The sequence below is a fragment of the Lithobates pipiens genome, unplaced genomic scaffold (assembly GCF_037356315.1).
Source record: "Lithobates pipiens isolate NorthernLeopardFrog02 unplaced genomic scaffold, aLitPip1_a1.2 Scaffold_16, whole genome shotgun sequence".
NCBI lineage: Eukaryota > Metazoa > Chordata > Amphibia > Anura > Ranidae > Lithobates > Lithobates pipiens.
Window position 1 is genome coordinate 405,541,082 of NW_027507748.1, and position 25,862 is coordinate 405,566,943.

Consider the following 25,862-nt stretch of genomic DNA (forward strand, 5'->3'; position numbering starts at 1 on the left):
GACACCAGAACCAGGACAATCACCCCCTGAAGCAACAGGTCTTGTACCACGCCCCGGAGGGCTAACAAGCGGTCTGGAGACAGACGCAGATTGGAAGGAAAAAATCTGCTTGGGGGGGGGGGGGGGGGTGAGTCTGGAACTCGATCTTGTAACCAGACAGAATCACATGTCGTTTAGCAAAGATGTCCACAGGCCCGGAAACCAGCGAAGACACCCCCCGTGCACCCGGGATGCAGGCGAGGGCGCCCCTTCATGCCGAAAGGGGCCTTATCTGGGGGTCTGGAGAAACCTGCTCTCGGTTTACCCGACCAGGGTTGCTTGGAACCTCCTGAGGGGGGCTTGAAAGACTTTAGAACAAAATATCACAGCGCACACATGCAGAAAAATACATTTACCTCCAGCAAGGCCTATTTAAAACACCTAGACATTTTCAAAAAACATTATCAAAAAATATGGGGATTTGGTCACACCATATTGCTATATGGTGCTTAAGCCCACTTACTGCAACAAATTACCCCATGATTAGCCGGTCCTACACTATCCATAGACTGGGAGATCCTGCTTCTCTGAACCATGGAAGTCATACACTCCTCTATATGGGAGAATTTGATGTCTCCACCCATGACACAGGTGGACACTAATGAGAGGTACTCAATGAGGGAGTGGGGTGCTCCTCACCCAAAAGGATTTGGTCAGAATCTATACAATAGACAAACAATATATTTGGGGGGCACACCCTAAAAGATGCATTAAAGATGGTGCAGCCATAAGACCATACAACAGAACAAAATATTACAGCGCACAAGTGCAAAAAAAGACATTTACCTCCAGCAAGGCCTATTTATAACACCTAGCCATTTCAAAAAAACATTATCAACCTCAAGTTCTCCCATATAGAGGAGTGTATGCTTCCCATGGCTCCCAGTCTATGGATAGTGTAGGAGTGCGACTGTCGCAGTAAGTGGGCTTAAGCACCATCTGGCAATATGGTGTGACCAAATCCCCATATTTTTTGAAAATGTCTAGGTGTTTTAAAATAGGCCTTGCTGGAGGTAAATGTATTTTTTGCATGTGTGCGCTGTAATATTTTGTTCTGTTGTATGGTCTTATGGCTGCACCATCTTTAATGCATCTTTTAGGGTGTGCCCCCCAAATATCTTGCTTGAAAGACTTTAGGCCCTTGTCATTGAACCCTGAGGGATGAGGGAAAAAAAACTCTGTGCGTCGAGAAGGAAGGACCAAGCTTGCAATGTGGATCTTCCCCTTTTTGGACTGTAGAAGAAAGGCCTGGTCTTTATGTGTCACTTATGAAAAGAAATTCACTCCACCCAACAAATTACACCAGTGCTCAATCCTTTGCATTACTCTCTTCCACATGAGCCAATGGAGTGGGGTTTTTAGATGGTAACTGGTGACCTTAGTAACAAGGTAGCTCCAGCAGCTCAGCCCACATGGCTCACTCAAAAAGCTAGGAGAACCACCTACATTCTTTCAGTAAATATTAAACTTGACAAAGCTTATAAACTATCTCCAATCTTTAAAAAAAAAAAAAATAAATAAAAAAAAAAAAATGGTCGCAGAGACAGTAGGGAGAAAATCTACACAGTTGGGACACAAAAACCCTCTTTCTCAGTCCATGTAAAAGTCTTCAATGCATCAGATTGTTTTGATCTCAGATGTATTCGTTAACGCTCTTTTTGACAATAAAAGGTTTTGGCTAGGTTTAAAGTATAACTAAAGGCAAACGTTTTTTTTTGTTTTTTGATAGCGTGGAGAGAGATTAGAATGCTTTTCAGTTTTTATTGCTTTCTGTGTCCCCATTAAGGAGATTCACCCTATTTGTCCTGTTTACCATTAAAAGTGAAAGTAAGAGAAAATACAAATTTTGTGTTGTCCCCAGATCAGTAATAGAAGGGAAACCTTTCAATGGGGAAAATTAGTTCTGGTGACCTGGGGGTCCCCAAAATATTCCATTCGTTTGAAGAGATTTCCTCTCACTTCCTGTTTGGCTATGGGACAGTACATGAAAGGAAATCTGTGCAATGGTACACAGATGGTGGAAAAAAAAAAACCACAACATCGACAGGTTATAACCACATCTTGCTCTATCCAAAATGAAAAAGACGTTTTGCCTATAGTTCTACTTTAAAGTGGTTGTATACACTTTTTTTTAATATTTTTACCTACAGGTAAGCTTATAATAAGGCTTACCTGTAGGTAAACTTGATATCTCCTAAACCTGCATGGTTCAGGAGATATTCACTGTGAAGTTTCGGCATTGCCGCTCTGGCCGAGCCGGAGCCGCTAACCCAGAAGACAAGCAGATGGGAAATGGCAGCTCCCTCTGCGGTGACTGGGATCAGCTACATTCTAAGCCCTATAGATATACTACATTTCAAATAATCAAATGTGTAAACCTTAGATGCTTCAAGTTCCTTGATTTTCTCCTCAGCTTCTGACAACTTCTCCTTTAATGCTCCAATCTCTTTTTCCATCGGCATCACTACGGAACGCAGCTTTTCTGCATCCTCTTGAGCCTGTGATCAAAATAAATCAATTGTACAATAAATTCATATTAATTGAAATTGATGATATTAAAAAAATCTAAATACAACTGTATATAAAAATAGAAATATTTTTTAAAAACTAATTTTCAGTATCGGTTTTCGGGCCTAGTGCATCCTTCATTTTCAGTACTAAAATTTCCATTCGGTGCACCCCTGCTTTAACCACTTCAATACTACAAACTTTTGTCCTTTCCTGCCCAAGCCAATTTTTTGCTTTCAGCGCTGTCGCAATTTAAAAGACAATTGTGCGGTCATGCTAAACTGTACCCAAACACTTTTTTTCTCATTTTGTTTCCACAAATAGAGCTTTCTTTTGGTGGTATTTGATCAATGTTGCCATTTTTTTTTGCGCAAGAAATAAAAAAAAGACAGAACGTTTAAAAAAATAAATAAAAAGTTTTTCTTTGTTCCTGCTTTAAAATTTGGTAAATAAATAAGTTTTCTCCTTCACTGATGAGGCTGCACTAAAGGGCACTGATGAGGTGGCACCAATGAGTTGGCACTGATAGGCACTTAGGTGGGCACTGATAGATGGCATTGCTGGGCATCACTGATAAGAGACATCTGGCAAGCACTGACTGGCAAGATGTGTGGGCACTGATTGGTATTATATGGGCGCTTACTGGCATCCCTGGTCATCCATCTGTTGTGGGCATCCTTGGTGGTCCTAGTAGCATCCCTGGTGGTCCAGTGTGGGCATTCGCATGAGGACTTCGCTGATAAACTATCAGCGCAGACCCCCGTCAGGAGAGCAGACGATCGGCTTGGCTCTACAAGCGTCTGTCAGATGCAAGTGAGGAAAAGCAGATAAACGGCTCTTCCAGTTAACATCCTGATCAGCCATGATTGGACATGGCTGATCACGTGGTAAAGAGCCTCCATCAAAGGCTCTTACCGAGATCGGTGTAGTGATGTATCAGACTGACACACCACCGATCGCCGCGCGTGGGGGGGGGGCTGCGGTCTCCATGTCTGAATAGACACAGGGAGCTGTGACTCTGCTCTGGTGCCCCCATAGAAAAGTTGCTTGTTGTGGGGGCACAGAACAGGAGGGAGGGGCCAGGAGCACAGAAGAGGGACCCAAGAAGAGGAGGATATGGGCTTCTCCGTGCAAATCCACTGCAACAGAGCAGGTAAGTATATATATTTTTTTCTATAAAAATAACAATGAGACTTTACAATCACTTTAAGGAAAACATTGTGAAACCCTCACCCACCTTTTTCATGTCATTTTCCAAGTTCTCCTCTTGTTGGCCTTCAGAAAGCCGCCTCCTAAGCTCTGCAATCTCTCTTTCCACAGAATCTCTGTACTGTCCCCACTGTGCACGCTCCTGCTCCAATCTGCGATGAAACTGAAGTTCGTATTCATGCACTGTGTCTATAATTGATACAAACAAAACATTTTCAATCAGTAAATGGAAAGAAAACAGCAGTGGTTTATTGTGCTTCTGTAAAGCTGGCTATACACTTGTAGATTTTTGTACAAATGCTCTTGTGAAAAGCCTCATTAGTACAATAATGTCTACACAGAGACCCAACTCTTTGAAATAACTTCAAAATTCTGTTTGCTATAAACTCTTCATGACTGCCCAATGCATATATATGCCGTTCAGGAAGTGGGCTTTAAACCAAATATATGTGTTCTTGTGTTTGTGCTGGAAGCACGCTCGCAGCACTGAGACCAGACTGTGGGTGACATCCTTGGGTCTCTACTAGTGATTGGGAGGTGGGGGGAACCAGATCCTGATCACTGTGATAGCCTCTGACTGGCTATCACAGTGATCTTTCAATCTGTCCATTCAATTGTCCATATAAAAAAAAATAAAGGAAGAGTAACTAGTTCAGGGCTTGGTCTTGTGTAGTGCCCCATACACACTATTAGATTTTCTGGAGATTTTTGTCTTCAGATTTACCAAAACCATATAATATGGAGGTCAAACCTTAAGAGTTTCGATTTATATGGAATCAGGCAGGCCCTTGCACTACAGATTTACCAAAACCATGAAGACAAAAATTTGCAGAAAATCTAATAGTGTGTATGGAGCCTTAGAGTTGGGGTCAGTGTGTTCAAGTAGGAAAAAACAAAAAACAAAAAAAACAAAAAAATTGAAAAAACACACAACAGGGAGATATCCATTACCATTTACCTTCAAATGAAAGCCCAATCTGTACTGAAAAAACAAGATATAAGCCACTTGAATACACAAAGTTTTTGTGATTTGTACAATTTTACTAACAAATGTCAAAGTTGCAAAATTGTGTTTGGGCATTAAGGTTTGTTTTGACCCTGGTCATGGGGGTCCCATTCAATTATTGCATAAATGTAATTTCCCAAATTAACAAAAAATACAATTAAAAATGTGTTTGTTCACGTAAAATCTTCTCATCACTTTGATCAAGAATGATTTTATTAACTAACAGAGAATTGAACAGACGTTCTGAAAAACAAAAACTTTCAAATGAAAATGTATGTCCAGCTGAAAATGAATCAATGACTATGACTACAGAAGGGTACCATTACCATATACCAGCACAGTACCAGACAGCAAGCAGCATATCAAGCAGAATATACTGTATGTCAAGGAGGAATTTTTAACTGACAATTGCGCAGTCGTGTGACGTGGCTCCCAAACAAAATTGACGTCTTTTTTTCCCCCACAAATAGTGCTTTCTTTTGGTGGTATTTGATCACCCCTGAGGTTTTTATTTTTTGCACTATAAACAAAAAACAAAGCGACAATTTTGAAAAAAAAAAATTTTTTTTTACTTTTTGCTATAATAAATATCCCCCCAAAATTTTTTTTATATATATATATATATATATATATATATATATATATATATATATATATATATATATATATATATATATATATATATATATACACACACACACACACACACACACACACCAGGTCTCTCTTTTTCTTTTCCTCCACTTGTCGTAGCTGCTCTGTGGTCAACACAGACTCCATGCGCTTCATGTCTTGCATCATCAAACGTTGGGACTCGAGGAACTGATCATTGGCCTGCATTCCTATGGGATAGTGGGTGTCTGCAGATGAACATCCGCAGACACCCGCTATTGTCCGCTTCTGCAATTGTCCGATTCTGCAGACGGAGGAAAATCCTATTTTTCTATCCGTCTGCAGAGCGGATCAGATGAACACTGACAGACGGTCCGTGCTCATCTGATCCCCCATAGAGGAGAGCGGAGAGCTGACAGGGCGGTCCCTGCACAGTGTGCAGAGACCGTCCTGCCCCCCGCCGCCGGCTCAGCGGGGACAACGGAGTGATCCCTGCTGAGCAAGCGGATCATCACGGGGCGGATCAATACGGATTAGTCCCATGTGAAAGGGGCCTTAGTTTAGGCCGATACGTATACTTCTACATATTTTTGGTAAAAAAAATCAAAAAAAAAAAAAAAAAAGCGCCATAAGCGATTATTGATTGCTTTGCGCAAAATTTATAGCATTTACAAAATAGGGGATAGTTTTATGTCATATTTACTAATAATTTTTTTTTTTTTTTTTTTTTTTTTTTTTTTTTTACTAGTAATGGCAGTGATCAGCGATTTTATTGTGACTGCGACATTATGGCGGACACAGACATTTTTGGGACCATTGTCATTTATACAGCAATCAGTGCTATACAAATGCAAGGATTCCTGTGTAAATGACACTGGCAGTAAATGGGGTTAACCAGGTGGGGGCAGTGTAGGGGTTAAGTGTGTCCTAGGGGCGTGTTACTAACTGTAGGGGGCTGGGCTGTGTGCCAGAGAACACTGATCTCTGCTCCAATCACAGGGAACAGAGATCAGTGTCACTTGTTGCTAGGCAGAACGGGGAGATGCTGTTTACATCGGCATCTCCCCGTTCAGACTCCCCGTGAGACAATCGCGGGTATCCCTGCAGCTATTGAGTCCGAGGGACCCGCGACCGGACTCACGGGGGTCCCGACCGGCACACGTGTGCGCACGCGATGGCAGGGCGGCAAATTCAACTGGACGTACCTGTACGCCAGTTTGCCTGCCCGTGCCATTCTGCCGATGTACATCGTCGTGCGCCGGTCAGGAACTGGTTAAACAATACTGATTTTTTTCTGGCATGTGAAAACCAACATCATGATCTTAAAAGGTTCCTCCTCCTGAGTGATGGCAGAAGAAAAGCTACCCTGTTTTAGCTGCCAGCCTATTAACTACAGAAATAAAATGGGGGCGTGGCTGATCATGGCAGAGTCCGGACGCTGATTCTGAAGCTCCCGACACACAGGGCTATTCCCGCAGCTATGACTGCACATTTTCGCGGTCACCTAACAGATGCCCAAAAAAAAAAAAAAAAGGAGGTCCCAAAGCGTCCTGGGGTCCCGTTCATCGGTGGCAATCGCCCGTTTTTTTGCCTCCCGGGCCCCAGAGATTCCGGCCCTTGTGGAAACGGCTGCAGGCAACATGGCGCCAACACCCCGACAGGAAGCCGTGCTGGGGATAACAGAGCTTCAACACGTTCTTGCCTAACCGCTCCTACTGCTGACGCTGCAGAAAAGGTGAGAGATGCTTCCCCGATCCCTTCACCATGCCTGAGCCTGTCCCCCTCATCTGCTGATGCTAGAGACAGGCAGGACTCAGCGGACCTAATCCCGCTAGAAGCCCTCAGGTAGATCCAACACAGCCTGGCCACGCTTCCTACTAGGCAGGAGCTGGATCACTGGGCACAGCGCATCGAATCCTCCCTCAAGAGAGAGGTGGAAGATCTCAGGGCTCAGATCACCCAGACGGATACGAGGGTCGCTGCTACTGTCTCCAGCCAAAATGCACAGGACGCCCGCATTACTGCATTGGAGTCCACAGCATCTCACCACAGAACCCAACTCCTCCAGCTCCGGCTAAGGTCAGAGGATATTGAGAACAGGAGTAGGCGGAATATCAGGATCCGGGGTTTGCCTGAAGCCACGACTCCCGGAGACCTCGCTGCAACTGTCACCTCCATTTTTAACTCCTACCTTGGCAGAGCCCCGACAGCTGTATTAGAACTAGACAGAGTGACACTGGGCATACCACCGCCCAAGAGACGTCTTATGTCGGGTCCACTACTACAAGGTGAAAGAACTGATCCTGCAGAAGGCGTGGCACAGGGGTCCCACTTTGACGATGCTTCTATTCAACTCTTGCCAGACCTGTCTCGTGCTACTCTAGGGATGTGCAGAGCAGTTAGACCTCTCCTACCTGCTATTCGAGAAGCTGGAGCTACATATACTTGGGGCTTCCCACTCCATGTGCAAGTAAAGAAGGAAAACCACCAATTCACCCTGGGGTCCCCAGACCAACTCCCTGAACTTTTTTTGTTTTTGGGATCTGACCCAATCCTTGTACTCAATTGGCTGGATGTCCTTTTTGAAGGTACTGCCCCCCAGTCAGCTAACCCATTGCCCCAAAAGGCGCAGACGGTCCCGCTCCATATGGCACTTCAGCTGGACCGACTCGCATCCACCCCTCTGACCCAGAACTTTGACAACCTGTTGGGGCCATGTGAGCTTTCCTGGATGACCTCTTACAGCCTTGCTAACAGACTGGTCCCCTTTAGGCATGTCACTCTGCATATACTAGCGTGCTCACCTGGTGGATGCTTGGAGGAGGATTGCTCACAGTGACACTCGGGACTATACCTACTTCTCACCCCCGCACAACTCTTACTCTAGACTGGATTTCTTCTTAGTGCACCAATTGGCTCTTTTAGTATCATCCAGTAGTATAGGCGTGAGATCCTTTTCGGATCAAGCACCAGTTTTGCCGACACTCATGCTGGGGGGGGACTGACCCCACCAACAGGTGCTCGGCGGTTAAATGGAAGTCTAATTCAACAGCCACAATATGCAAAAATAGTGGAAGAGGAGATTAAGTCCTTCTTTGCAGACAACCTTGACTCAGTGTCCTCTCTGTGCTTGCTCTGGAAGGCTCATAAGTGTGTAGTCAGGGGAGTGCTAATCAAATTAGTTACTAAAGTTAAAAAACAGACAGCGTGAGGTGGAGTCTCTCCTGGAACACATTGGGGCCCTGGAAAAGCAACATAAATTATCTTTAGCCCGAGACATGGCTGTAAATTTACAGAATCTACGCGACTCCCTCAATTCTCTCTTACTAGCTAAAGCAAAATCTAAAAAACGTATGTACTCACGGAGGCTATTCTATGAATTAGGGGGCAAACCTGGCAGACCCTTAGCCCGTGCACTACGTGAGACCACGGCACGTTCTTACATTCCCTCCCTGGCGTTCCCTTCCGGTCAAAAAGTCTTTAAGTCACAGGAGATTGCCAATTGTTTTCGTAACCATTATGAGAAACTTTACAATCTGATCACTGGGGATGCGGGGTCCTCCTCATCGACCCGCATCTCACTAATAGACAAGTACCTGAGCTCCTGAGGCGTCTCCACATTGACACTTCAGTGGAGGGAAGAAATGGAAGGCCATATTACGGAACAAGAGGTTTTTAAAGCCATCCAAGGTATGGAGACACGAAAGACTCCGGGCCCGATGGTTTCCCACTGCTTTATTACCAGACATACACTTCGCACTTAGTGCCTCGGTTTATACAGGCCTATAATGTGCTCCTGGACGGGACTCCACTTCCTAGAGACTCCTTATTTGCTCACATAGTTCTGATTCCAAAAGAGGATAGGGACGTGATAGACTGCGCAAACTACCGCCCTATTTCTCTATTAAATACAGACCTCAAGATATTTACCAAAATACTGGCTAACCACCCGATTTCATTCGTCCCTAAATTAGTCCACTACGACCAAGTCGGCTTCGTCCTGACTAGGGAAGCCAGAGACGATACGATTAGGGCCTTAAATCTAATCCACTTGGCCCGGTCAAGGAAAACTCCAATGTTGCTGATTTCAGCTGACGCGGAGAAAGCCTTTGACCGGGTCAACTGGCTCTTTATGAAACGCATGTTGAAACACCTTGGTCCAGGACCACATATGTGTCAATGGATAGAGGCAATCTACTCCCACCCCTCAGCAGCAGTCCGGGCCAATGAAGCAATTTCAGCTCCCTTTTCACGGAGCAACGGGACGAGACAGGGGTGCCCGTTGTCTCCTTTGATTTTCATATTGGTCCTTGAACACTTGATAGCTCACATTAGAGACGATCAAAATATAAAGGGCATCTGCGCTGTCAACATACAGCATAAAGTGGCGGCTTATGCCGATGATTTATTATTCTTCGTGACAAGCCCCGTTACCTCTATTCCCAATTTATTGCAGTCACTCAAGTTGTACTCCGCCCTTTCTAATTACAAAAGTAATCTGCACAAATCGGAAACTTTGAACATAAATCTTCCTAAGGAAACTCTTAACACTATTCAACAGAACTTTCCCTTCTTCTGGGCACGCCACAAAATAAAAAACCTGGGAATCTATCTTACCCCCTCATTGTCAGCAATCTTCCAAGAGAATTTTGCCCCTTGGCTTACCTCGCTACGCTTAGAGCTCCAACGCTGCCAAAAGAATACTTTCGTCTGGTTTGGAAGGAACAGTATTTTAAAGATGGCGGTTTTGCCAAGACTTCTTTATATCCTCCAAACCCTGCCAATATCGGTGCCAGGACACTTCCTTCGCTCTGTTCGAGGGGAATTTTTGAATTTTCTCTGGGGATACAAAGCAAAAAGACTGTCGCACTGTATCCTGTCCTTACCAAAAGATCAGGGAGGCATCGGGTTCCCAGACCCTTTTAAATACTACCAGGCGGTCCACTTGACTAGAGCACTGGACTGGGTCAAACACGCCTCAGAAGGAATGGGTGGGGGCGGCAATATCCCCTCTTCCCTCCCAACATTACTGTGGCAGAGTTCTACCCTGCCAGGTCCCCTGAAAACCCACCCCTTGATTGGGACGACTGTCAGTGGTGATCAAGACGGACTGTGTCACGATGGTCCCCCACACTCCCTCTCCTATGTCCCCGGTCATTGGCACCCAGGAATTCCCTTCTAGTCTGTCAGGGAGGAGATTTAGGGAATTTCTAATGATCAATAAATTCAGGTTCCGAGACTTCCAGCACGAGGGTCGATGGTACACTATCAAGGAAATTCAAGCATTGCTATCGCGTGCCCCCCCCCCCCGGATAACTGGAGAGCGACACAGATTAGACACTTTCTCACTTCCTCGCATTGTATGGCCTCCCCTAACCAACCCATGTCTGCTTTTGAGAAGCTCTACTTGGACCCTGCTCCGCTCCGACATTTACTGTCCTTAATGTACAGGCTTTTGGTTGAAACTCAAGGAGGCTTTATACCTCCCTATTTACAGAAATGGGAAATTGATCTGAGCCAGGCCTTTTCAAAAGAGCAGAGAGAACAAATCTTGCACTTTTCACTTCGCTCCTCAATTGCAAGCAGGTTTCAAGAGGTTGGGTTTGAGACACTAACTTGGTGGTATAGGGTACCGATGCTCCTCCACAAGATCTACCCCGCAGTCCCCTCCCTCTGCTGGAGATGTCAGCAGACTGATGGGTTGCTATTACATGTATTTTGGACGTGCGAGCGGGTTCACCCCTTCTGGGTAGCTATTCGTCGCATGGTTGCTAGACTGACAGGTATTTCACTTGCAGACGACCCAGCGGAATGCCTACTGCACCTTACCCCCGATGTCGAGACATCGATATAAGAACTCCCTTCTGATCCACCTATTTAATGCCGCTAAAATGTGTATCCCCCGAAGATGGAAATGCCCAGATCCCCCGTCCATCGGTCAGTGGATAGCTGTGGTGAACGAAATTAACAGCCACACTGCATCGAAAAACAGGAAAAATTCAATAAAACCTGGTTTTACTGGCATGACTTTCCGATCCACTCCAGATTATGACACCCTCCTGACTCCTTCGGTAGAACTACAGTAACAGGATAGGCTTCCGTTTTTTTTTTCTCCTCCTACCCCCTTCTTCCTCCCCTTAAGTCTCTACTTCCCTGTGCTTCTGTTCTCCTTTAAATCCGCCTTGGCCCTCTCCATGCCCCGGCTTTCTTCTCGGCTTTCCGATTTCCATTCTGTTCCTTCTCCTTTAATATTTGGAAAAATTGCTTGTGTGCACCTGACTAGAGGCAGGAATTTCGCGATAGCGTTCTATACATTACACTTTGAGAGTTATGTTTGTTTGTTTTTTTTGTTTTTTTGTTTTTTTATGCGTTTCCTTTGTTTTTGTTTTTTACACCATTAGCTTTGTTATGTTTATACTGATTGCTGTTGACCTGCTGTTGCTGTTTGTAACAACCCATCCCTTATGTACAAAATGGTGGTGTTGGGTTTGTTTTGCCCTGTCCGGTGCATAGGAACACCCATGCGTGGAGGCTCCCCAGACATATACAATACATTCTCCTCATAACAGGTATGTGCAGGCACATTCTGGTGCCTACCCTTGGGGAAGTATAAATTATAACTTTTTTCTTCATGTTAGGTTTACCCGAAGGCTGTATCAAGAAAATGGAGGGCAACTACTGCCCTCAGCTACATACCTTTCATAATAGCTTGTAGAGATGCCACCTCTTCTTGCCATTGTTTCTTCACTTCATCAATTGCTTCCTGCTTAGTGTTCTCCGACACTGTGGCAATTGCTTTGATGTTCTCCATGTCTGCACGTGCTTGAGACAACTGGAGGTTCAACTGGGCTATCTCATCTTGTGCAGTCTGTATAGTGACATGCTGGCGCTTTAAATCCTCTGAGAGGGGAGGCAAACAGACAAGGGAAAAAATAAAGAGATAACAATTTATGAAATTCTATGTCTAACCTCTAAAACTGGGAGATACAAAAGACAAAACAACATGTATCCTATTCAATCCTCAGGTTATTAAAAATAACCCACCAAATAGAAACAAAAGCATACAGTGGGGACAGAAAGTATTCAGAACCCCTTACATTTTTAACTCTGTTATATTGTAGCCATTTGCTAAAATCATTTAAAGCGCAGGGCCGTTTAAAAAAAAAAAAAAAAAAAAAAAAAGTCAGCAGCTGCAAACACTGCAGCTGCTGACTTAATCAGCCTACTTACCTGTCCAGGGCGCCCGCGATGTCGGCCGCCCGAGGCCGACCCGTCCCTCGGCTCTCGGGTCCCGGCGCCGCCATTCCTTGTAAGAGAAACAGGCAGTGGAGCCTTACGGCATCACTGCCCGTTTCCTACTGCGCATGCGCGAGTTACGCAGCGCTTTGTGAATGGGACGCGCTGTGTTCTGGAACACACAGTTCCCAGAACACAGCGCGACCCATTACCCAGAAGACGCCGCACGGAGGAGAGAAGAAAGAAGATCTCCGCGGAAGAGGAAGATTAGGATTATGTGCCTAGCAACAGGCACTTCTGGTAAGTAAAAAAAAAATAAAAATTTATTTTCATTTTTTTTTTTTTTTAGATTTTTTTGTAATTTTTAATATTTTTTTTTTTCAGGATGGCCCTCCACTTTAAGTTAATTTGTTCCTCATTAATGTACACACAGCACCCATATTGACAGAAAAACACAGAATTGTTTACATTTTTGCAGATTTATTAAAAAAGGAAAAACTGAAATATCACATGGTCCTAAATATTCAGACCCTTTGCTGTATTTAGTAGAAGCACCCTTTTGATCTAACAGCCATGAGTCTTTTTGGGAAAGATGCAACAAGTTTGTCACACCTGGATTTGGGGATCCTCTGCCATTGCTCCTTGCAGATCCTCTCCAGTTCTGTCAGCTTGGATGGTAAACGTTGGTGGACAGGCATTTTTAGGTCTCTCCAGAGATGCTCAATTGGGTTTAAGTCAGGGCTCTGGCTGGGCCATTCAAGAACAGTCACGAAGTTGTTGTGAAGCCACTCCTTTGTTATTTTAGCTGTGTGCTTAGGGTCCTTGTCTTGTTGGAAGGTAAACCTTCAGCCCAGTCTGAGGCCCTGAGCACTCTAGAGAAGGTTTTCGTCCAGGATATCCCTGTACTTGGCCACATTCATCTTTCCCTCGATTGCAATCAGGGCTGCAGTGATGGTTGACTTTCTACAACTTTTTCCCATCTCCCGACTGCATCTCTGGAGCTCAGCCACAGTGATGGGTTCCTCTTTACCTCTCTCACCAAGGCTCTTCTCCCCTGAGAGCTCAGTTTGGCCGGATGGCCAGCTCTAGGAAGGGTTCTGGTCGTCCCAAATGTCTTCCATTTAAGGTTTATGGAGACAACTGTGCTCTAAGGAACCTTAAGTGCAGTAGAATTTTTTTTTGTAACCTTGGCCAGATCTGTGCCTTGCCACACTTATGTCTCTAAGCTCTTCAGGCAGTTCCTTTTGACCTCATGATTCTCATTTGCTCTGACATGCACCATGAGCTGTAAGGTCTTGTATAGACAGGTGTGTGGCTTTCCTAATCAAGTCCAATCAGTATGATCAAACACAGCTGGACTCAAATTAAGGTGTAGAACCATCTCAAGGATGATCAGAAGAAATGGACTAAAATATATAAGGGTCACAGCAAAGGGTCTGAATACTGGACCATGTGATATTTCAGTTTTTATTTTTTAATAAATCTGCAAAAATGTCAACAATTCTGTGTTTTTCTGTCATCATGGGGTGCTGTGTGTACATTAATGGGGAAAAAATGAACTTAAAAGATTTTAGCAAATGGCTGCAATATAACAAAGAGTCAAAAATGTAAGGGGGTCTGAATACTTTCCATCCCCACTGTATGCATGACTGTGCCTTTGTTTTAGCTTTGCATTTAATACTGCCAAGACTGAGTGTTCCCTGACCACCAACATACCATTCCCCCAGCTTGATTCACTGGCAGACCCTGCTCATTCTCGGCCACTAAGGTCCTGTACATGGCTGACCTGGGAAGCAGCTGCAAGAAAACCATGGCATGCAGGCACTCCGACATCACATCTGCCACCTCACACACCTTCATGGCCATCACTCTCTGTTGCTATCTGCGCTACTGGTGTCTGACATGCTGCTACCAGCACCACCCATAAAAACCACTCAGGACAGGCCCAAACTATGGAGCTCTAAGGAGTAAGACAGCCATCAAACACTCCAGAATTCAATTTGTCACATTCCACACTTCCACAGCAATGTTGATCTCCAGCCAATCTGAACATACTGTATGTGGAATGCATAAAAATGTTCATGGCTGACACCTATCACTACAGAGCAACACCCCACATTCGTCTTTGCATCGCCATTCTCCCCATTCACCAGCACCACCCTCTTTTGATCATGCTCCTCCCATCCCCCTGTTCCCCTTCTGCCACCATGTAAACCCCCTTCCATTTTGGCCTCGTCACCTACTGCCATAATGCCCCCACCCAGTCATCCTTCCCTTCACCCTCCATCACTCAGCACTCTGATCACACTACGGCTCCTATTCGATTATATTACTCATAACAATGCTCGGTGATAAGGCAACCAGGCTTGATAAGTGTAATTTGCAGTGGTGACTTGCTCAGTATCAAAAAGAAAAAGAAATGGAAACACAGGCACTTGAAGCTCTGTGCATACGTTTCAAGTTTTTCCTCAGACAAATTCCACCCCGGCCAAATCAATTCCCCACTGACCCGCAGCTGTTCCTGACCACCTCATTGCCTGCTGACAACCAACTCTCTCCGGCGACCTTAAACCATGGCAACATGCAGTCCATTCCAACATGCAGTCCATTCCAACATGCAGTCCATTCCAACATGCAGTCCATTCCAACATGCAGTCCATTCCAACATGCAGTCCATTCCAACATGCAGTCCATTCCAACATGCAGTCCTCTCTGACCCCTCAAACCATGTTAACCTACAGTCTTCTCCAGCCCCTACTGCAGTCCTTTCCAGCCTCTCAACCTATGCCAACACGCAACCCTCTCTAGTCATCTCACTACAAGGTGACATGCAGCCCTCTACAGCCACCTAAACCCATGTTGACATGCAGCCCTCTCTGACCATCTCAATCTATACTGACATGCAGCCCTCTCTGGACACATCAAAGCAAGTTGACAAGCAACCACCAAAACATAATTGTCAAGAACAGAAAACAGTAGGTAGAGTTAACAGTACCTATAATTTCAAAAGATTTGACTAACAATCAACCTGTCTTCGCGGTACCAATAAATGCAATTAATCTCTTTATGGCACTACATAGGTCAATTGTTCACTGTGTGATGTGGCTTGGTTTATAATCAAAACCCATTAATAAATACTGGGTCAAACTAGAAAACAGCATGTTAAATACCAAAATACATAAAAACCAAGGAAAAACAAATTCATTATTTTCTTTAAAATCAAGATCATTAAGATACTATTTTCAATAATGAGGAAAATAAAAGCAGTTCTATCCCACAGATGTGTCATTTTAAAGATGAAATTCATTCATAGACTACATAATACTGGCAAGCGGTCCTAACCCACAGAACCAACATCCTTATTTGTATGTTACTAAATGCTTTTACTCCTTAATCAGGAGCCACCACTTTGACTAAAGAGCTGACACCCCTGCCCTAAGGGCTTGTTTTGATAGAATAATTTCTAACATGAACAAAATTACTTCTCCATGCAAGTCAATGGGAATGCAATAAAAAGTAGGAATTTTGTACTTAACAGTACAAACTATTTATTGAAGTTTATTCGGCAGACACATAATTCCAAGACAATTGGGTCATACTGCCATCTACAGGGGATGTGGATACTGGGGGACATCAATAGACACCCTCCCAGAACTAGACGACCATGCTGTAGCCGTCCTTCGGCTATAGCATAGTCAGCAGCGGATACGGATGGATGACAAAAGCCTAGGCGCAAAGATGCAATTTCTAGTCGCCCTGGCGACTTGGCGCCTGGTATTTGTCAAGCCCTATAATTACAGTACATGAATATTTAAAAAAATAATATATATATACACATACACATACATACATACATACATACATCTATATTAGCCCTCAATAGGCCCTTATCCTGCATGCAATAAATACAGTGTGTAGCCCCTCAAAAAGAAAAAGCGTAAAAAAAAAAGTGTTCCTTTATGACCAGTTCCATGATAACTCTAAGCCCTTGTACACACGGTCGGAGATTCCGACGGAATGTGTCCGATCGGACCGTTTTGTCGGATATTCCGACTGTGTGTGGTCTACATCGGACTGTTTCCGTTGGAATATCCGACGGACCAAGTTTTCCAACATGTCGGTAAAATTTACCGACAAAATGCTCCGATCATGTGTAGAGAATTCCGATCGTACAAAGTGCCACACATGCTCAGATCATCACGTTGGATTTTCCGACCGTGTGTATACAACAGTTTTGGACAAAATCCGGCGGATTTGGATGTCGGAATCTCCGACCGTGTGTACAAGGGCTAAGAGCAATCAAACCGCAATAGAACAACAAATATCACCTCAGACTCAATTGTATGTACACCTAAAATGTAAAAGCTAAAACATTTATATTATTTTTTTCTAGGGTATGGATTGGTTAGGACCTTCACTTTCTGTAACTGAGACAATGTTCACTATGGCAAATAAAGTGAAAAAAGCCAAAAAGTTTTGGCTTTACCTACACTAAGATCTTTTCTACTGCTGAGCAAAGTCACATATTACAATCTTTAAATGATCAACCAAATAATAAAACCACAGGAAACCTACGAAGTGCATAATAAAAACAGATACTGTACATACAGTAGTGTGCACAAGTTTTAGGGGATGATTAAAAAATGCTGTAAGAAACTATTAAACCATATATTTTTGAAAGCATTATCAATTTACAAAATACAAAGTGAGAGAAAAGGAAAAGCTAAAAACAAATATTTGGCTTGACTACCCTTTGGCTTCAAACCAGCATCAATTCTTACACTTGCACAAAGTCAGGGATTTTGTAGGATTAGAGTCAGTTGTACGATTAACCAATTATACCAAGCAGATGCTAATGATTATCAATTTCATAAGTAGGTTAAAACGCAGTCAGTAACTGAAACAAACAGCTGTGTAGGAAGCTTAAAATTGGGCGAGGAACAACCAAACTCTGCTGCCAAGGTGAGATTGTGGAAGACCGTTTATGTCACAGGTCATACACCATGGCAAGACTGAGTACAGCAAGAAAACACAAGGTAGTTACACTGGATCAGCAAGGTCTCTCCCAGGTAAAGATTTTAAAGCAGACTGGGGTTTGGAGATGTATTGTAGCTTTTTTGAGAAAGTACAAAAACTGGGAACATTGAGGACCATAGACCGTCAAGTCAAGGAAACCTAATGCAGCAGATGAAAGACACATCATGCTTGCTTCCCTCAGACATTGGAAGATGTTCAGCAGTGGCATCAGCACAGAACTGGTGGAAACCAGTGGGACTCAGGTACACACATCTAATGCTCTGAGAAGTCTGGCCAGATGTGGTCTTCATGGAAGAATCACAGCGAAAAAGCTATACCCTCAAACTGTGGAAATAAGACTAAGTGACTCAACTATGCATTAAAACCTAGGAAATGGGGTGCAGAAAAATGGCATGTGTTCTGGACTGACGAGTGGCAGTTTGTTCACAAAAGGCTGGAGATCAGTACAATAATGAGCATCTTTGCAGGCAACAATGAAGCATGGTGGAAGTTCCTTGAAAGTTTGGGGCTGCATTTCTGAAAATGGAGTTGGAGATTTGCTCAGGATTAGTGGTATCCTCAATGCTGAGAAATGCAGGTAGATACTTATTCATCATGCCATACCATCAGGGAGGTGTGCAATTGCATCCAAATGTATTCTGCAGCCAGACAATGACCCCAAACATACAGCCGATGTCATTAAGAACCATGTTGAATGTAACAAGGAGTCCTGGAAGTGATGGTTTGGCCCCCCACAGAGCCCTGATCTCAACATCGAGTCTGCCTGGGATTACACAAAGAGAGTGAGGGATCTAACACAGCCTACATCCACAGAAGATCTGTGGTTAGTTCTCCAAGATGTTTAGAACATCCTACCTACTGAGTTCTTTCAAAAACTGTGTGCAAGTGTACCTAGCAGAATTTATGCTGTTTTGAAGACAAAGGGTGGTCAAACCAAAAATTATTTTGATTTCTCCTCTGTTAATTTGCTTTCCATTTTGTTAATCGATACAAATAAACTATTAACACTTCTATTTCTGGAAACATTTTTAATTCACAGCATATTTTTCACAGTAAGGTGAGCCTTACCTTCTTTGGCCAAATATAACTCTTTGAATTTAGCTCTCTTCTGATTAAACTCTTGCTCCAGTTGCTGCTTGGTCCTAAGAAATTCTCCATTTATTTTCTCCAGTTCTTCTATTCTTTTCTGAAGAGCAGCTGTCAGGAAGAATAAAGAATAAGGTTTATTTCTCAAAACAAAATACTCAAAAAAGGATAGAGGAGCATAACTAAGGGGCATGTCAGGAATGTAGAAAATAAGGGGTCACTGAAACTACACTCAACACGAGTATTACTGTTTCAGGTCCCTTGCTTTTTCACAACATGTATTCCCTTTGGATTGATTGTAAGGCTAATAGGGAATACAGTCTTAGCCCTTGTACACACGGTCGGAGAATCCGTCGGAATGTGTCCTATCGGACCGTGTTGTCGGATAATCTGACTGTGTGTGTGGTATGCTTTGGACTGATTCCGTCGGACCCAATTTTCCAACTTGTTGGAAATATTTTCCGACCAACTGGTTCGATCGGACATACTCCGATCATGTGTAGAGAATTTTGATCGGACCAAGTGCCACGCATGCTCAGATCAAATTCCTACATCAAAGCTATTGGCTACTAGCCTGAACGTAGTCCCATCGTAACGAAATTACGTCATCACGTTCTGAATGATCGGATTTTTCGAGAACTTTGTCCGACCGTGTGTATGCAACAGTTTCGGACAAGATCCGACGGATTTGGTTGTCGAAATCTCCGACCGTGTGTACAGGGGCTTAGTGTTTAGGGTCAGAACCGAGCAATAAATTTTATCATTGTAAAAACTTGATAACTAGATTTCATTAGCCAAGTGCCAGTTACATTATACTGCAAATGGGATTTCATTAATGGTCTATGCTTTTATAAGCAACCACTCATTGCTGCCAATAGTCACCATTACAACCATTTCACTCTTGCCGGGCTTTAGTTTTGACCTTGTAAAGGATTATTCTGAATAATTAATGAACTATAGCAAAACTAAAAAGTTACTTTCTCCCGTCTTTACTCCTGACAGTCAATGCAACTTTAAACCTATACTCTCAGATGTTGCATATTATAGGCTTAAGCTCATCACATTTTAAGTGGTATGCCAGTTGTCAACTTCTAAAAACCGGTTTGTTTTTGGCATGCAAGTTTTTAAACATAAAATAGTTGTTATCATAACAGAAATACAGGAGAAATCTGTATGGGAAAAATTTTGTTGGGTCTACAGGACAAGAAAAAGATACATTTCCTAAATGGTACAAAAGACAGCATATAAAAAAATAAATTAAAAAAAAAAAAAGCCCCTGCTTTTTTCTAACTTAAAAAAAAAAATGTCGGCTTTAGATATACTCTAATCTGAACCTTAAGTGTATAAATAACCCTAAACTTCAGATGAACTATACTTTAAAGTGGTTGTAAACTCTCCCCACAACTTTGTCCCATGTAAATCAGCATAAAAAACCCCAATGAACACTGCTTGTAGATATCTCCTTACTTGCTTAGTATTGCTGTAATCCTTTTTGTTCTTTAGAATGACATCACTGAGCATGCCCAGATCTCCCCTGATTTACGGCACACTCTCTATGTGCTTATCTATCAGGACTTCCTGGGGCACACCACTGATATCCCAGGAGGCTGCATAATCCCTCAGAGCTTCCTCCTACGCACCATGTGACCTTGTGACATGACATACAGTGTAAAGCAGGGCATGGGACAGCAGTACTGCATTCTTATCAGCTGAAGCTGATAGGACTCACACAAACACTAGATAATCAGCACAAGTAAATACTATGAAATAAAACAAGTCAACTATGAACGGGGAAGCAGGGTTGCCATAGAAACATTGGATTGAGAAGGAGGCTTGGTTAACAGTACAGGAAGTGCTCCATGTAAGGGCGGAAATACACTCCACTGTGGACTCAGAAAACAATACTTAAGATGGCGCTGCCTAACCCCTGGAAACAAGTTTTTTAATGTTTCTTTAAACAGTAAGTAATATGCAATTTGAGCTGGATTACAGTGGCTATAGTTTGATAATTACTTATTATAATAGACTAAATGAAAAGAAGAAGAAGGGTTGGAGAGTTTACTTCCTCTTTAAAAAGGAGTTGTAACAGCAGAAGGTTTTTTAAAAACCTGTGTTTAGCAGCCCCCCCCCAAAACCTGAGCACCTTCTCTCTCCAGCGATGTCAACAATCCCCTCAGACATACAGGACACTCCTCCTAATTGGCCGAGACAGAGCAGCGGTGCCATTGGCTCCTGTGGCTGCTCTGTGCAAAACTAGCTGCACAGGGGAGGCAAGTATAACGTTATTTTTTTTAAAAAATAAACACATGAGCCTTTACAATCACTTTAACAACGCTAACAATTAAATTCTAATGGCAATAATGCTATCATGCAGAAAATGTGTTGACATTTTTGGAACCCAATCATATTAGACAAATAAACAGTGCTGAAAAAACAGTTTTTTTTTTCCAAAGAAATCCCACAATCCACATATTCTCTCTACATGTACTGTACATGCATATAGGGCGATTTGACATTTTTTGCTATCCTCTGTAGTGTCAGCTTCTGTCCTTATCATATTTTAGACAGCAATCAGGAGACAGGACAAGGACTTCCTTCCTCTACAATTGCTGACTACTGATCAAAATCGTAACAGACCTTTTGTTTCTGTAAAACATATGCTGTCTTATGAATCAGCAAAACTGTTTTTAAGCTTTTATAAATCGCGAGACTCGTGTATGAAAGAGGATGGCTCTGCAAGCCTGGCTTATCAGTGCAGAGAACAGGAATACAATTTCACACAAAAAACTCCACTTATGTATTTGTGGAAGCTTCATGGAAGTATTGTTCCTCCATCTACAACAATCAAGGATTGCAGAACAAGAGAAATGTAACCAGTCATTTGTGAAATGCCACCTGACCGAATAACCATCCAGGCAAACTCTGTCCTCCTAGCCAATTAACTTGGTCCTCTGCTTTAATCATTTAAAAATGGTTTATATTTCAAGATTCTCAAATGAGACGTATTTACTGTATCACTAGAATTCATTTCCAGATAAATATAAAAAGAGATGGCACTTAAAAGCCTTTGTACTTTTATTTGCAGATTAGAGGATGGAACGTCCAGTAATCCTATTACAATAGTCCACTCTAAACTTACTGTGAAGTTAAAAGTAATATAGAAAACAGGATTTGATATATAAAGAGTGCCCATAAATATTCACTCATCAGTGCTGTCAAAGATCACCTGACCTGCCAAATCTCTTTTCTCTACCTATACTGGCTTCAAAGCCATTGTGAATGGCATTTCACCTAACTTTCTCACTCATAACTCGATGGCCTCATGCACACTGGACATTTTGCCATCTCTCCTAGACTCCTTTCCTCCTGGCAGCAGCGTTTTGGCAGAAAAAAAAAACACCTGAAAGCTTGTAAGCGCATGTAACGCATTAAGGCGAGGCAAGCGCTTGTGTGTTCATTCATTTTATTGGCCAGAATGAAGCAGCTTGTGTGCATGTGGCTGTAAACGAAACACAGATGTGTAAATTCATTTTTATTTGAAAAAAAATATATAACTGAACGGGTGACGTCCATATGAAAAAGGGACCATAAGCTAACATGCAGGGGCATTTAGGGACAGGAAAAAAACAAAACAAAAAAACACACACACACACACAACGCCAGACACCCCTAAGGCCTCATGCACGCTGGACATTTTTACAGCTGCTGTTTTTGGCTTCAGGCATTTTTTTTTTCTGCAGCCAGTAAACTCCCCAGCATGTTAATGTTATCCTATGTGTCCATGCATGGTATTTTCTGGCTAGAAAAAAAAAAAAAAATGCTCCAACTCTTATAAAAGCTTAAAAATGATGAAAAACTATTCATCGGGGGGGAGGAGGAGGAGGAGGAGGAGGAGGAGGAGGAGGAGGATCTAATGAAGTAGGCCTCATGTACACTGGACATTTTTAACATGGCTGTTATGCAGGCCATACACGGTCGAATTTCGAACTAATTTTCTTTTCAAAATCAGAAAAAAAAAAATGTTTGCGATCCGATGATGCCACCATTGATTTTCGAAATTCGGCCGACCAAGCCTTCAATTTCACCTCATGTTGCTACAGGAAAGAATTTTCTTGGCCGGAAATCTTCTTTTCTCTCCGTAAATTTTCTTTTCGGATTACATTTCTCGCATGATTCTCCCATCAGGGATTAGAAAATCGTTTGTTTTTTCCAAAAATGTCCAATTCCTCAAATTTTATTTCCGCAAGAAAATCGGCTGTTGCTGCAGCCCACTAATAGTGCGAAATTCATACGAAAAATTCTAATATACAATTTTCGCAAGAAAAATTATTTCGAAATTCGAACCGCGTATGGCCGGCATTAGGCCTCACTCATAAACCCCAGTCGCGATAATAGCTGTAGAATGAGTCTTTTTCGTTTTTTTTTTTTTTTTTTAAGAAAAACTATAATGGCAAAAAAAAAAAACGCTGAAAAACTCATTCTACAGCTATTGCGACTGGCGTTTTATGAGGCCTAGCAGCCACGTTAAAAGATGTCCAGTGTACATGAGGCCTACTCCATTAGAACTTTTTTTTTTATCATTATTTAATTTTGATTATATACACATTACAGTACAAAAAGACGAACTCTGTAAATTCCAACATGATTACATTTCGTGTATACATTTTACAACATGCACCCCCCCGCCACACTCACACACTCACACACTCACACACTCACACACTCACACACACACACTCACACACTCACACACTCACACACTCCTCAATCCCTCCCCATCAATCCAGTCTGTCTGATTTTTCTCTCCCTTTCTCCTAGGGCTGAAAAAACAAAAACAAATCGATTAAATCGACAACTAATCGATTATGAAATTAATGGATTACTATTTTCATAATCGATTAATCGGCCAGTAACATAATTGGGTTAAAAAAAAAAAATAAAAAAAAAAAAGAGAGACCTTATAGTACAAAAAGAGCAAATAATCGCTACTGTAAATATAACTTTCACTGTTCTACAGGAAAAAAAAAAAAAAGTTAACCCCTTACAGTAGTGATTATCTGCTTTTTTTCTACTATAAAGGGCTAATATTAGTTTTTTTAACCCCATTATGTTACTAAACGTCTTAGACCTGGGTCACATCTATATATTTATTGGTGCTTTTTTGCAGAAATGCACTACAGTTCATTTACATGGTTTCCTATGGGACACGTTCACATCTGAAAGGGTCAGGGACTTTTAAAGCAAAATGGTGCTTTATTGGTTCAATATACTTCAATGGAGAAGCTGCAGAAAAGCATGTAATGTGCTTTTGCAGCAATTTGTGTTTTTTAATCTGCCCAAAGAAAATGGAACAATACAAATTGCAGCAAAATCACGTGCGCAAAAATCAAAAAACGCACAGCAAAAAGCAGTGTTGAAACAAATCAAAAGCAAACTGCATAGGTGTGTACCGAGCCCTATACTGGCCACACAGATCAATTTTCAGATGAGAATATTCAGACAAAAAATCTTTGTACATTCGCTGAATGAAAGAATTTTGTTTGAAATTTTCACTTGTTTTTAACATTCTGTTTTTAAAACGAATGTAATTTATGAACGAAAACCACATATACTGTCTGAAAATTCCTTTGACTAAGAAGTTTTCTATTTCCAAATTTTCCGGTCACTGTGATTGAAAATGAACGTCAATTTGACCCACTTTTATTTTTTATAGGTTATTAACCGATTAATCAAAACAATAATCGGCCAACTAATCGATTATGAAAATAATCGTTAGTTGCAGCCCTAATTTCTCCCGGTTCTCCCCATTCACCCAATCTTATATTCCTACCACCGCCACATATCTCATCGTTCTGTAAAACTACTTCCAATCTTTTCATCTATTTATCATTCCCTCCTCTCTGCGGTTTCTCAAGTATTCCATTATATAGGTCTCTTCTACCCTGGCTAGCCAATCCTTTATTGTGGGGCTGTTTCTTGCCAATGTCTTGGTATCTGATTTTTGGCTGCATTGATCAGACAAGGTATCACAGGCATTAAAACCTTCTTGATCTTTAAAATATATTCCCAACATCTGCTGTACAGCAAGAAATTAAAGCGGAGGTCCACCCTAAAATGGACCTTCCGCTCATCGGAATCCCCCCCCCCCTCCGGCGCCACAATTGGCACCTTTCAGGGGGGAGGGGGGTGCAGGTACCTGTACAGTACAGGTAACTGCACCCACTTCCGGGATAGCTCTCTGCGGAAAGGGGTGTAGATTACGCCCCTTTCCGCAAGTGCCCGCCCCCTTCCGCAAGTGCCCCGCTGCCTGCTGGGAAACACACAGATCCCAGAGGCAGCGGGGACCGTCCTTATTGTGCAGCGCAACTCGCGCATGCGCAGTAGGGAACCAGGAAATGAAGCCGAAAAGGCTCCATTTCCTGATTCCCATACCCAAGATGGCGGCGGCAGCACCCGAGTGACGATCTACAGATCGGCTTCGGGTGCCGACATCGCGGGCGCGCTGGACAGGTAAGTGTCACTATTTTAAAAGTCAGCAGCTGCAGTATTTGTAGCTGCTGGCTTTAAAAAAAAAAAAAAAAAAAAAAAAAACGCGGAGTCCCGGCGGACTCCCGCTTTAAGTTCCCTGTGGGGCTTGCATTTATATTTTATTGATTTTATTTAAACAAATACAAAAACAATTTAAAAAGGAATGTATAGCAATTTTAAACAGTAAACATTTTGCTATACATGTCTTTTAAAAAAATGTATAACCATGTTGTTTGCAAGCTATTAACTTACTACAGAGTACAATCTTTCCCAACGAATGCAGTTAAAATTAACATTTCTCACAATGAAGACAATTACATGAGATAAAAGATATTTACACATTTCAAAAGGAATACAGTACTAGCTACAGTCCAGGAGATCCAGTATACTGAAACCCTGTTAATCATTTGGCGTTCTGCTGCAACACAGTAGATCACTCATTAACATATCTGTCATACAAACTAGGGATGCACCGGAATTTTGGCCACCGAAACATATCGACCGAAAAAAGGCTTTTCGGCAATTTGCCGAAAGAGAATTCTTGCTGATAATGGCGCTGAAAATTCCGCATGCGCAGTAGCGGTGGGAGAACCAGTGGGTG

The 25,862-nt window shown here is 42.5% G+C and overlaps 1 protein-coding gene across 3 annotated transcripts in view; it reads right to left on the reverse strand.

Moving 5' to 3' along the window:
- The window catches only part of RABEP1 (rabaptin, RAB GTPase binding effector protein 1), a 106,454-nt gene that overhangs the window by 63,175 nt on the left and 17,417 nt on the right, over nt 1-25,862 (reverse strand). For all 3 annotated transcript variants that reach the window (XM_077482394.1, XM_077482395.1, XM_077482396.1), the window contains exons 2-5: nt 18,716-18,844; nt 12,071-12,274; nt 3,785-3,945; nt 2,418-2,537 (exon numbers count right to left, since the gene is read on the reverse strand). In XM_077482394.1, the coding sequence (XP_077338520.1) occupies nt 2,418-2,537; nt 3,785-3,945; nt 12,071-12,274; nt 18,716-18,844 (614 nt within the window). The remainder of the gene's footprint in view (nt 1-2,417; nt 2,538-3,784; nt 3,946-12,070; nt 12,275-18,715; nt 18,845-25,862) is intronic.